The 14,819-nt window shown below is 40.0% G+C and overlaps 1 protein-coding gene across 3 annotated transcripts in view; it reads right to left on the bottom strand.

The window, feature by feature from the left end:
• Positions 1 to 14,819, bottom strand: part of DHRSX (dehydrogenase/reductase X-linked) — a 263,670-nt gene that overhangs the window by 55,508 nt on the left and 193,343 nt on the right. For all 3 annotated transcript variants that reach the window (XM_075853994.1, XM_075853995.1, XM_075853996.1), the window contains exon 5: positions 9,509 to 9,716. In XM_075853994.1, the coding sequence (XP_075710109.1) occupies positions 9,509 to 9,716 (208 nt within the window). The remainder of the gene's footprint in view (positions 1 to 9,508; positions 9,717 to 14,819) is intronic.

The raw sequence follows: 14,819 nt of genomic DNA, 5'->3' as shown, positions 1-14,819 counted from the left end.
GGCGTAATATTGACGACATCCTTATTCTATTGAAATCTTTATTTGAGGATTTTGTTTCTATACTCAACGACAATGCATTGGCATGGAATTCACCTATGAGATTGAAGAGAGATTTCTTTAGATCCTGGTGGCAATGTCTGTACATACATCTTCAGCAAAGAAACTGCCACAAGTTTTTTTTATACTGGAATAGCTGGCATCCGGCCCAACTTTAAAAGAGGGATTCCAGTTGGATAGTATCTCAAGGCTTAAAGGAACTGTTCCACTATCTCAGATTTTCAAAGAGAATGCGATGGTCTTCACCACAAATTTTGGGCATGAGGTTATCCCAAAAAGATTTTACACAGAGCCTATGCCAGGGCCCAGGTGACCGATAGAAAGGATGTTTTAGGCCCCATGCACACGACCATATTTTTCATCCGTAATTACGGATCATAATTACGGACCTATTCATTTCTATGGGCTTACTGATGCCTTTCCGTATTTTTATGAAGCGGTCCGTATTTACGGAAGCATTGCTATGCGATGCCAGGGGAGTACCCTATATTCCTCACTGTTCTTTTGTGAATCCATAAATACGGATGTTTTACGGACCGTATTTATGCACACCCTTCCGTATATGTATATGCAGATGATTTGCGGATGACTATGGATCCGTATTTATGGATAGTATTTACAGATGAATGAAAAATACGGTCCTGTGCATGGGGGATGTATTTTCATCTATCCCGAAATACTGTCCGAAAATACTGATCCGTATTCCATCCGTATATCAATCCGTAACAAAAAGAGGGAGGATAACAAATTATGTAATCAGCATGTTGCATAGAAACGCTACCGTAAATACGGATGGTATACGGATGCACATATACCGTCCGTATTTACTGAAGCTCCCATAGACTTCTGCAAGAATAGGACAGGTTCTATCATTTTTTCAGCACGAACACCAATCAGTAAAAATACTGAAAGGTGTCCGTGACCAATAAAAATGAATGGGTCTGTAATTACTGCCAGTAATTACTGATGAAAAATACGGTCATGTGCATGGAGCCTTAGGGGCAAAAAAATTACTTACAAAAGAGGATAAAATCTCTGTGATTTCCTTGTCCACTGTCACTTCGCTGACAAGAAAACCACATCTAGTGGCACATGGCTCCAGTTCCCATGTGGTAGGTGCTCTTTTTGTCAGGGATGGAACGGCGCTCCAGCGAGGGAGAAATTCGTCAAAAGGCAAGGAAGTGCTGTCAGACCAAAAATAGTATATAAGAAAGCCAGAACAATTAGACAGATTAGTAAAAAGCTGTCTAAAAACTGAGAGAGAAAAAATAGAAATAAATGGTTTCTCCCCTCGCAAAATATGTAAAGCCGTTAATACAACAGGGGCAAAGTAACAGGTGGATTTTAAATGGACTAGGACAGGGTGAATGACAACGACTAAAGATGTGTTGGAAAAAATATGTAGGGGGGACAGGAAGGATATTAAAAATAAAGATCAATGAGCATATAAAAAACGTCAGAAACGGTCTAGTGACGTATCACTGCACTTTAGAAAATATGTCACAATAAAGATTCAAAGGGAATGTTTTTTATGGAAACACAAAATTGGATTGGGGTGCCGATGGATTGCTATGGCAGCTAGGGCCTAGTTTAAACCCCCAGGCCTGCAATAGCTGCGTGCCTATTAGGCTTTGATTAAGGCACGGCCTAATAGATTGCCTGTCAGTTTGTTACTCACAGGCAATGCTTTGATATGCTAATGGGGGGATTCACACGACCGGGTCGTTCCCGAGCCCGAGTGTCGGCCGGTAAAATCGGCCATTTTGCCCGGCCGGTTTGCATTAAGTTTTGCATCCGTGCCGGGCCGGGCAGATCCGGACAGTGACATCAGCGGCAACTCCTGAAGGGGAATCCCCATGTGTTCGGGGATTCCGCTTCAGGAGTTTCCCCTGATGTCACTGCCCAGATATGGACAGAGACATCAAGCGCTCTGTCCAGGAGCGGAATCCCCGAAAACACGGGGATTCCGCTCCTTCAAGGAGCTAAAGTGCGGCTAGCACATAGCAGAGCGGGGAGATACCTCCCTGCTCTGCTATAGTGGCGTCACTACAGTAGTAGCAGCCGCAGCAGAAGCAGCTGCTAGCGGCGCCATCGAAGGTGTCGCCGGGCCAGGGTGCTTTTAAAACAAGCAGGGGAAGGGAGCCAGCGCAGCGCTCCCTTCCACCTGCTGTACACCCCGGCCCTGCCACACAGTGTACAGCGATGCCATTCGTCAGAATGGCATCAACTCCTCCTCCTCACATGCACTCTGCGCTGTGAGGAGGAGGAGATAGAGCGCAAGCACCGGAAAACCCGGCCATCTCTCGGGACACATCCCGGTGATGGCCGTATAATACCCGGCCCCATAGACTTCTATGGGAGCCGGGCGAAGATTGAGCATGTCCTATTTTTCCCGGCCGTCAAAAAATCAGTCGTGTGAATAGCCCCATTAGAGGTCTATTATTCCTAATGCAGCCGGGTGCCGGCCGATTTATGAACGGCCGGCACCCGGCCGGGAAACCCTGCCGTGTGAATGAGGCCTAAAAGAATTACATCAGCGATCAAAGAATCGCAATGTGAAGTCTCCTAGTGTGACTGAAAAATAAAATAAAGTCTAATAAAATTTATTTAAAAAAAGAATGCAACGATGCAAAAACTTAATAAAATCCTGCGGTCCCGAAGGCCTAAATAGTATCGGTCCTAAAGGGGTTAAGCAAAAATGTGTCACATGGAGACACAGAGACATGTTGCTGAATTTGACAGCTCTCCAGGTCTGTAGTGTTCGGTTAGAGGATTCGGACAAACACTGCAAGGGGCCTTCAGACCTCACTCTGAAGGCCCCTTGCAGTGTTTGTCCGAATCCTCTAACCGAACACTACAGACCTGGAGAGCTGTCAAATTCAGCAACATGTCTCTGTGTCTCCATGTGACACATTTTTGCTTAACCCCTTTATGTATGTATATTGTGGATGTGCGGTCCTTTATTACGAATATACTATTTAGTCTGTTTTTCTTATTGGCACCAGTACTCCACACATTTGGCCCAGGTGATTTTAATTAAGGAATGACCTCATAAGTGGTTCTGCTCTTGTGCTTTCAGTTGGCCACTGGGGGGCACATGTAAAGGTAAGCTCATTGAATTTGTTCATATGTTGTGGTGCTTTGTGGTGGTGTTTGTTGCTGCGCTTGTGGGAGGGACATGGCCCAGAGCCAAGATGGCGTGGCTTGGCAACATGGGTGCTTTTAGGCCTCTGGGGTGCTCCCTCTGCAGGTGCGGTGGCGGAGGCCGCCATGCGGTGCTGCAACAAATAGAGTAGGGACCCACTTTAAAGAGGTTGCCGTGAAGTGGCAAGTGGGCTTATACAATTTGATCAAAATGTTAACAAAGAACCTCATGTTCATGTTTATATAAATGTTTTTGGCTTTTTAGCTATAGATCCAGGTGTATATTGTGGATGTACGGTCCATGTTTTTTTCTTTATTACAAAAGCATTCAAATCTATGTCTGTAAGCATAAAGTAGAGCTACCAGAACAAAAAAGTAAAAAGACCCTATAGTGTACTTTAAAAATAATTATGTAATATCTTGCTTCCCTGCTATGGCCGTTATGATGTTATGATCGTTTGAAGTTACAAATCCTAAGGTTACATTTTTTGGGAGATTTTGATGACGTTTCCTCTTCTGACTTCTTTGCCACCACTTTGTGATCTGCACGGCTCAAACTGCTGCAATGGACCTTTATTGATCTTGAGAATGAAGGGGCTGCAGTGCTGCTCTAGTGTTGAATCTCCTTCTCAGTTTTTCCCCGTACAGCATGGACTAAATTACTCTAAGATGTAATACAAGGCATTGCCGCTACTAAAAGTACAAAGCTGTGCCTGAAAAACAATGAAGGGACTGCAGTATTGATTTAGCCTTCAGTCCCATTTACTGTTTTTCCCTACACAGCTGCGCTCCCCACCACCCGCTGTGCATAGAACTGCAGCACTGCCCCATTTAAGTGAGAGCCACGTTGCAGTTCCCTGCACAGCCTGGTGGCCGGGATCACTGCTGTGCAGGGAAAAACAGTGAAGGCGACACAGTGCTAAACTAGCACTGCGGTCCCTGCATTCTCAGGGTCGCTGGAGGTCCCGGGTTGGATCTCAACCAAACACAAAGTGTTGGCATATCCTAGCAATATGCATTATTTTGTGTGATGAGAATAACCAACGATAATATTTCAGCAAGTTAGTAAAGAAAAGTTTTTGCTTTATTAATGTACACTAAAGAGCCTTTTGAAAGACTGACATATATTTTGTTAACCCGGGACTATAAATATTTATATGTAATTCTACTATTTCCCAGCTAGTGACTCTGCTTGGTTATTGTTTAACGTATATAAAATATAATACTGTTACTTTTTAAACTATTATGCAGTATGTCACCAGCATTGAATCCTGAAATATACAGACGATTGGTCAAAAGGATACTGATGCCATTGAAAATTTCACTTGCCATAAAAAGGCCTCTGGCACTAAAGAGCTTAAGAGTAAGAACAGAATACAAAGAGTTCATCCAGCATCATTTGTCAAGAAATAAGAGGGTCGATTTATACAAATGATAGAAATATGTACACTTAAAGTTTGTAGAGTAACAAGTTTCATTAAAAAAAAACACAAAAACCCGTTCATCAAAATTCTAAGCAGCCAAACCTGTTAGTGTTTTCTGTAGAACTTGAGTCATATGAGCGAGAAGAATAAATCAATCAGTAGAATAGGATCTAAACCGTACACTCAGGGGGCAGAGTTCTTAGATATTGATTCATTCTTCGATCCGCGCAATGACAGCATCGCTTAATACCTTTTATATACAAATGTTACAATATTTTTATTCCCCTAAGCTCTTACGTGAAATTACCATCAAATGCTCAGCCAACAAGATTGATGCAATCTTGGCTAACACTCAATGCCCCCTATTTTCTCAGAAGGTAACATCAAGTGGATTTTCTGAGCATCTCGTAATCCTTTTCTGCTGAGGCACATTACCCCCGTGGTAATGGAAAACAAGACCTTCAATTTCAAAACTATTTTTAGATAAAGAAAAAAATTGCTTTTAGAGATTTGATATATTCAGTTTTTTTCCTTCCAATGATATAAAATTGAAAGCATAGATTGTAGTTGGTGCTTTAATATGGAGATGACCCTTGTGAAGGAAAAATATTGAATTACCAATTCTAATTCAACACAACATTATAAATCTAAAAATCTGTACTAAGGATTTTTTTCCTACATAAAGATGATTTTTCTTCCTACATAAAGATGATCCTCTCCTTATTTGTAGATGACAGCTATTCTTGCTGTCGAAATACCGGAAAGCTTTACAGAAACCCTTCCAGAACCTATTAATACAAGTGTGGACAGAGCCGAAGAATTCATGCGCATGACAGAGCTACGTGAATGTGTCGGTACGATAGCACACAGGGTCACCTGTGGTTTCGTACTAGAGTACCACATGGCGATGATCACAGATCTCATGATCACATACTGCATCGGTGGCTGCAAGATCGTTCAATCTCTCCCTGGAATTGATTTACTGGGGTGATTAGTACAGCCAGGATACGTAGAGAATTCTCCATGGAGTAATCACATTTAACCAGACTTGTAAATTGATTGTGCAGGAAAAGTATACAAACACACACAATATTCTTGCAGCCATTGTTTCCTAGATCAGCTTTTCCTCCAGAAACAGCTCCACACTTGTCCATGGGAATGGGGCTTATTTTGCTACCAGATGTGGCCAATAGGCAAAAGTGGCGCTGTTTCCAGTGGTTAAAATAAGCAGATATTTTCTCTAATGTCATGCAAGCCTTTAAGTTTTTAGTGTCTATAAATATTTTGCACAATCCAACTAAATGCCTTTAAAAACAGTAAATTACAAATTATGTTATGATCCAATAGTGTAATATTATTTTTTGTAATCAGTCTTCTCTATTATTGCATTGAAACCATAACTATAAACCTTATCTGATCCTGGTGCCTATCACGACTTACCCTCTTATAGCAGTCTTTAGCTATATAATCAGATGTCCAGGTGACTATCTACATCTATTGCAGACTAACGTGAAGTGACAAGTGATTTCAGTTTTCCCAAGGTCACAAGCTGAGATAGGTGATTATAGAAGTAACAAACACTACAGAGCACATTACCCTTTTTCATGCCAAGAGCTATAACTGGGATTGCCATTTTCTCCAGAGTAGCTAGAAGTGACCTAATTTTTCTTGTTATATATATTTTCTTGAACAGAAATACCTAACTTTATTCAGGCATCACAGTGACGTTGTAACTGATGCCCCAAAAGGAAGCCAAACTAGGGCATTTACCAAGTTTAACACAGTAAAATTTACATTAAGATTTAAAGCAATGGAACCGAAATGGTATAATGATTGTAAAAGCAGAACTTTGTCTTTCCTACAGTTTATTATTATTACGATCACCATCTATACAGCATTATACAAGCAAGCAGACATATTAAAAGTTAAAACAATCATATAAAGAAAAAGGGGGGTCCTCAGCAGAGAGGAACTAGAAAGAGCGGCACCTACAATGTATTATATGGTAACTCCACATTTGGAGAAACGTGTGCCCTCCCCCATTGATATCTGCAGGTCTTTGAAGTTGTTTCAACAGCCAGACCTGCAGCTATAGTTAGAACTAATGCGCAACTAACTTGAAGAAATCATGCAGGGCATAAGATTGCCATTCAGTAAAAAAACGAAATTGTATTATAAGTAGGTATAAAAATGGCATAGACAACACACACAGATAAAACAACAAAGTAGTGGACTCCCCTAATGCAATAATACCCGCATATACACATAACAAATATAGGGTACATAAGGCAGTCGTTTTAAACGCTGTAGACACAGAGTAATGGATGCAATTTGTCCATATAAAGTAGCATAAAAGCCCCACATGTAGAAATAAGGACATAAACCAATAACACCAAGTATAACAGCAGTACCACAAAGTTAATGGTCAGGCTGAAGAGAGAAGCAATGTAAGACAGTGTCTGGGAGTCTACGCACGTTGGTTTACTGTCAACTAAAATTCCTAAGTCCTTTTCCATGTTAGTTTTACCAAGTGTTTTCCGATGCCGAAGCAGAAACGCTACCCGCGAAGCAATGAGCTCTTTTACTGGATGAGTGTTTTAGATATTTTTAATATCATCGCTACTAGGATGAGGAACTTTGCTCTATTTTCCCATTAAGTAAGTAATGGGCCTAAGCCTCCAACTTATCCAGATTCATTTGTAATAGAATACTGTTCTCCTTTATATGAATTACGTCACACAATTTGGTATAATCTGCAAAAATTAATTAACATTAATTTATATACCGTATTTTTCGGACTAGAAGATGCAGTTTTTAGCAAGAATAAATCTTGCTAAAAAGTCCCTGCATCTTATAGTCGTCAGTCAAGGGTCCAAGCAGCGCCATCCCCTGACCGCTTCTTACTTAACCCCTTGCCGGGAGATCATGGAGCGGGGAGAGGATGATGTTGGGAGCGCAGTGGGCTCACGCGCTGAGTCGCTTCATACACTGCAGGTGTCAGCTGTGTTTTACAGTTGTCACGCTGCTCTAACGGCCAGGAACAGCGATGGCACTGTTCTTGGCCGTTTAACTAGTTAAATGCCGCAGTCAATAGCGACTGCAGCATTTATAGGGGTCTTCCCATGAAGGACATTTATGACATATGTAAAGGATATGTCATAAATGTTAGATAGATGAGGGTTCCACCTCTGGGACCCACACCTATCTCTAGAACAGGGCCCCTAAACCCCGTTCTATCTTACTCGGCTCCACTGTTTCTCGGCCACTTCCTGGTTAGGTGGTCTGGAGTTACGGAAACAGCCGAGTACTCGCTGAGCTACGCTGTGTCCGTAACTCCCATAGAAGTGAATAGGAGTTACGGAAACCGCGTAGCACCACAAGCTATGCTGTTTCCGGAACTCGGTAGCTACATACATGGTCGAGTTACGGAAAAAGCGTAACCCGCTGAGCTACGCTGTTTCCGTAACTCCCATAGAACTGAATAGTAGTTACGGAAACAGCGTAGCATTATATGCTGCTTCTGTAACTGACATTCACTACTATGGGAGTTACGGAAAAAGCGTAGCTCAGCGAGTTACGCGGTTAATGTAACTCATCCATGTATTGCAGTGTATTGTACCAGCGATCTAGTGATCACTGGTTCAAGTCCCCTAGGGGAACTAATAAAATGTGTAAAAAGAAAAGGAGTGTAAAAAAAATATTAAAAGTTAAAAAAAAACAAAAAAAACTGTTCATTTTTCCTCACGCACAATGAAAAAAATAAAAAAATAAAAATATAATTGGTATGGCTGAGTCCGTAAAAGTCTGAACTATTACAATATAGCATTATTTGACTCGCACGTTGAATGGCGTAAAACCTCAGAATCTTTGTTTTTTGGTCACCTTAGCGTGAAAAAGAATTAAATAAAAAGTGATAAAAAAAATTGCATGTACCAAAAATGGTGCCAATAAAAACGACAGTTCGTCCTGCAAAAAATAAGCCCTCACACCGCTCAAACGATGAAAAAATATAAAAGTTATGGCTCTCAGAACGTGGTGAAATGGAACAAATAATTTTTTTTAACAAATTGTTTCTTCTTTGTAAAAGTAGTAAAATATGATTTTTTTTCCTATTTTCTTTTGTCTAAAACCTGGGTGTGTCTTATAGTCAGGTGCGTCTTATAGTCCGAAATATACGGCAATTTTATAGTGGTTGGTGCTCTGTATTTCTGATGGTAGAGTTTCAAAATACCCTGAATAGACATACAATATAGCTAAAACTAGATGCCACTAGAGGGAGAGTAGGAGATACCGCATATTGTATAATAAGTAAGGTTGTAATAGTAAGGCCTTGTTTACAAAGTGCAGTTTTGTTGCAGATTTTGCATGTATTTTTTAATACGTCCATGTGGCGACCATTAAAACAACGGCCGTCATCTGGACGCATATATTTCAATGGGGCTGTTCACACGGTCGTTGTTTCAACGGACCGTGTGAAGGGTCCGTTGAAAAATAGAACATGTCCTATTTTCTTCCATTTTTACGGATCTCTCGATAGACTCAAGTCCATCGGCATCCGTGAAAATGGGTCCGGCACGGGTGAAAACCGACTGGATTTCACGTCCGAGTTTCCCAACGTTCGTGTGAATAAGCCCTTAGACAGGTGAAATTGCACTAATAAATTTCATGCATTTTACTCAAACGGACTTCAGTTTTAGACTGACGTACAAAATGCCAGTCTTTAATAAATCTGCCATTATGTGTGAAGTTTGGAACAGACAGGTGCCCAGTGGCCCTCACATAACTAAATCTTGCTGCATCAGTAGATGTGTATTCAGTTATTTGTAAATAGAAACCCATAAACATTATCCCTTATTGTGTAATTTAACTTTACTAGATTTTACCTGCTTTGTAGATCATCAAAATTCAAGTTCCCTGTAAAGTGGGTGGCAGATGAAACTGTGACGACACGAGCATTGAAATCATTTGTACCAGACTTCCGCAAAGTGTCTAGTAGGAGGTTTGTCAACAAAAAATGACCTAAGTAATTTACACCAAAGTGCTGCTCAAAACCATCTTCCGTTCTTTGCTCTGGGACAACCATTACGCCAGCTACAAGGGACAAAAAGTTACAGCAGATGGTTAGTTGGCAGAACTGTATACATTAGATCTAGATTGGAAATAAACATAACTCAATGTAACATTTGGGATGTAAAAACATATGTAATATCAAATTCTTTGAGTCAATTGCAATATAATTTCGCAGGTCTCAATTTCAGTCTAGGTGGACAGATAGGGCATGAAATCAGTCCGAATAAATTTTCTGCAAATCGCAAATGCCCCGATTGCCCTGAAAACTCATGTCTCTCTCTGGCTCTCTGATGTCTCCTAAGACTGTATCCAACTCCTTTCAAGGTCTTTAACGCCATGTCGGCATTAGTAATGTCATCCACCTATACCTCATGATTGACTGTGCTAGAGGGAGGGATAACAGCAGTACATTTAACTAAGGCATGTGCTGTGATCCTAAAAAGTTTTGGATTTTGACAAATCCAAAATTTTTGGAAATTCCGACCAAATTTGACTTGTGCAGAATCGATTTGCTCATCTTTAGTCCCAACTCATTGAAAATAAAAAATTAAACAACTCTGCATTAAAAAAAAAGTCCTATTGTTTGGTTTCTACAGCTCCTATGCAAACCTATGCATCTCCATAGTAACAGACAGCAGACAAATCTTTTGTAGTCTGATCTTGCAGTAATACTCTCTTCCATACGTCACCTACTTCTTGCTATGCTACCAATTGTACGTTAGCAAGAAGTAGAGAACCAATGAAAGACAATATGGACTGCAGAATAAGGCTACACAAGATTTGTTAGTTGTCTGTTACCATGGAGATGCATAGGTTTGTATAGGAGCTGTAGAAAGCAAAACAATCTGACATTTTTAAAATCAGGACCTATCGCAAAATTGCTTCCTTTTTCATCAAAAACCTTGGTTGCGAAGGGGGTCATAGCCTTTATTTCCAGCTCTGAAGTTTGGAATTTGTTAGCATTCAGCGACTACAGGGATCCTCAAATGAATCTGTGTAACATTAATGAGAAATTCAAAGAACAAGTGTTCGAGTAATTGCCGACTGTCTTTAAAGTGCTGCTCTAGAGGAAATTACTCAAACATCGGGCCTTTGTATTACATGGATGGAAATTAATTAAGGCTGTGCAAAAGGCAATCTGTCTAAAAGTTACCTTTTTTCTGTGGTGTAACTAATGATGAAATGTGCTAAGAATATAACATAACAATTATTATGGTAAAAAAATGTGACTAAACAGTTTAATATTGAACTTGTGATTGGGATAAAAGTATGGAAGATATAAATTGCATCATGCCAAAATTCCATTTAGTGCCTTGTCTGAAAATAATTTAAAGTGCAAGCTTACTATTAATGAACCTACATTAATATGTAAGAGGATGGGATATTTGTTTCTTTAAGACCATGTTTAAATGTTTCTAAGTAGAAAAATAGATAATAGTTGTGGTCACCAACAACAACCGTGATTCAACAGGCGGCCAGGTGTAGTCCATAAAGTCCCTACCTCAGTTACTTTCAAGTGAATAAGACAGTGGCGCAACACCTTGCACGGCTGCTACAAATGTAACGGCGCTTGCAAGTACGAATGGAGAGGAGAATCATGCTAACAATAAAGAGGCTGTGGCGCTAGTACGAGTGCTGCAGCCCCTTTAAGCAGTTGATCGGCGGGGGTGCTGATAGTCGGACCCCCGCTGAACCAATATTGATGGCCTATCCTAAGGATAGGCCATCAATTTTAATAACCCCGATAAACCGCTTTAAGCTAAATAGGGACAAATAGAGTGTTCGTTTGAGATTGGTGTCAGGGGTCGCCTTCTCAGGGCGGTCGCTCCGATAAACACACCACTGTTATGAGCAAACAAAGTTTGAAGGATTAGGGTAAGTTTACACATAGCGTAAATACTGTGGATTTTCCGCAGCATGTCACTTGTATTTGCTTTTTTGTTGCAGGCTTTCCCTATCAAATTCAATGGGAGGTAAAACCTGGAACAAATAGCAAATGTTGAGATTTTTGCTGCTGAAAAGCGGCGATTCCGTTGCAAAAATCTCTACAGGGAATCACAAGCTGCAGCGGTTACATTGGATGAAACCTCATCCCAAGATGCAGGTCTGCAGGACGTCGGAGGGTAAGTATGGGTGTTTTTTTTTTTTCTCTTCTGTTTTCCGCAGCAGACATTCCGGCCGAAAAACTGCACCACAATTTGGTGCGGTTTTTCGGTCAGAATTGCCTATGGCTGCCAGGGCAGATACGCTGTGCACCTTTACGCAGCGTATTCGCCCTGTGTGAACTAACCCTTAAAGTGGCACTACTGCCCGACTACTAGATCTCAAGGTACTCTGACACTCACTCACAAAGTCCTAGAACGTTACTACACCTTGTCACCTGTTGGCTCATGGCTGCTGTTGGTGACCACAACCATTATCTATTTTTGTACTTACAATTTTTTCTTTAGTTTGTTGTAATTAAAAGCGAAGTCTTAAAGAAACAAGTATTCCATCCTCTTGCATTTAGTTCTACAAATTGGATACAATGACAGAAACAGTCTGTACAAAAAAAATCGGAGGTCCACAATTAAATAATAAAAATATAATAAAAATATTTTTTAAGCGTTCTTGTCCAGGCAATACCTTCCACAATTAAATACATTAATGTATACTTTATATCAGGGAAATTTCATACACAAGTCCCTTATAGACTATTGTTTTAAAAAATCCCTCCCTTTGTAAACTAAAAAGGTTCTAATAATACATCAGGGACGCCACGGTAAATTCCCAGTAAGCTTCCAGTTAGCCTATCAGCTGTTTCTTCTTCTCCATGGGAAACATAATCAGCACCTGCAATCTGTTGACTGATCTACAGTTTTAGGCCAGTTTAGGAAAGGTTTCTCTGGTTTTGTCTAACGGGATCCCATTTTCTTCACACAAAATATACGGCTACCACACTCATAGTCATAATATGGCTGTCCAAAAGTGGCCAAGTGGCAAGAAACTAGAATCCTCCTAGCAAACTTCTCATTATTCTCCATTTTATAAACGATAAATATGTATACCGGGAAATTTTATTTTCCCTTATATTTTAGATTCAACTCACCATGTACCATCTAATGTAGCAGGCTATTTATATTGAAGCATTCCTGTACCTGATTATTTGCAATGTTCTGTTGTCTGTCTAGGTCAGTCATTTCCAATCTTGTTACTATAAGGGACCCCTTTAAAATTGTACCCACTCCATTCATGCCTCTAAAAAGCTTGGTGGTTCTTTAGTGCATATATGGTGGGACTGTACCTTGATACAAGGATTTTGGAAAGCGGTTATCTCAGAAATTAACTCGATTTGTTTAACATCAATTCCTGTGTCCCCACAAGTGATACTTCTATGGTTATCGTCTGATTCATTTACGCCCAAGAAACAAGATCTGGCGACTAACTTACTTACTGCAGCTAAATTGTTGATTCCGTTATTGTGGAAATCCACCAAGTCACCCACTATAGAAGATTGGATTAGGAAGGTACAAGAGATACGTAGGTTCGAAGAACTCCTACACTGGGAAAGACAAACGAGGGTGGGTTTTCTACATACCTGGTCACCATGGATGACCTATCTGGATAAACCCAGATCCGTTTAGAGAAGGTATTAAAGAGAGTCATCCCAGGAGGGACATTGACTTCTCCTAGGGCAGGTAGACTGTGATTGTTACTCGTTTCACGTGATCCATAAGAAGCTCCATGATATACCACATGAATGTTTAAATTATGGTTAATTTATCTTGTTAAGTTTATGTATTAAAGAATTGATTTCATAGTACATTCCTCATGGTTAAAGTCGATTAACATAAACAGTTGAATGATTGTACTTTGTTTTTTTTTTTTTTTTTTTATGTAAAACCAAGAATGTGAAAAGCATAATACTGGAATTGTTATATGACTCTGTGACATTCTTAATAAAAACAGTTTGAAAACAAACTAAAAAGCTTGGTGTAGGTGTAGGCAAAGCATTCTACAATTTGTGTCCAGCAATATATTCTGGCTTAGGCTCTGTTCACATCTGCGCCAGGGGCTCCATTAGGGGCATCCGTCGCAGATCTGCCAGGTATTATCGGAGGCAATAGTGCACCATGGTGCGCTATTGTGTCCAGTAAATTCGCGGACACCCCAACGGAGAGCCGAAGGAACCTATTAAAGTCAATGGGTTCCGTCGACAACTGGTGGTGTCCGTTGTGCAACAGAACCGTTAGTTCCTTTATTCCCTTGTTCTGCTCCTCTGACGGAGCAGAGCAATCAAACAGCACAACACAGGTGTGAACATAGCCTTATATGTGTTTATTACCTAATCAGACAGTTTCTATAGACATATTGAGCCATCTTTTCAGAATATATTTTGCCTTTGATAATTTCTGTTTGTGTAATTTTATGCTAAACTTAAATTCTTTAATATTTATATACAGATTGTTTCTGGGAGAACCAAAACAAACAAAATTTATACCTAAATTGTACAAAATTCATACCTCAATAAACCCAAGTATTATTTTTTTTTGTTTAGCTGATAAACTTTTTATTTGTTGTACAAGTGTGCATAAGACAATACTCACAGTACATAATATTTTACCATCTTAAAGTGATGTGTGCAAAAGAATACAAAAACAGCATCTTCTTTTTATTTAACTGACTAAAACCCCGGAAAATATCGCATGTGGAGGGGAGAGAAAAAAAAAATTACTCCACGAACAGCTACTAACACATTACTACCAGTCCTAAGGTCTTTTTCTGTTCGGGGGATAGTTCCACTATCCATCTGTTCCAGATCTTATTAAAAAAAATGTCACCTTCCTCTTTACTACACTACATTTTTTTTTTGTAGAACGAGCCCGCTGTCTCAGCGGGTGCTTCTTCTAGGCCTATTTTGTTAAAATGATTAAGTTATCTGGATCGGGATGCGATTATGCGGGAAAAGACAAAGAAGAGAGATTTGTTTTTTTAATGAGACTCGGAACTCTATCTATCCTGACTTCTCTATGGCAACAAATAAGCTCAGGTTGAGCTTTCTTGAGGCCAAAGGAGATTGTTCAAGGCAAATATTCAATATTCGCTTATATATCCAGCAAAATTAAAAATCTCCCACGAAGGAAC

The sequence above is a fragment of the Rhinoderma darwinii genome, chromosome 2 (genome assembly GCF_050947455.1).
Source record: "Rhinoderma darwinii isolate aRhiDar2 chromosome 2, aRhiDar2.hap1, whole genome shotgun sequence".
NCBI classification, from domain to species: domain Eukaryota; kingdom Metazoa; phylum Chordata; class Amphibia; order Anura; family Rhinodermatidae; genus Rhinoderma; species Rhinoderma darwinii.
This window is presented reverse-complemented; position numbering and strand designations above follow the sequence as displayed.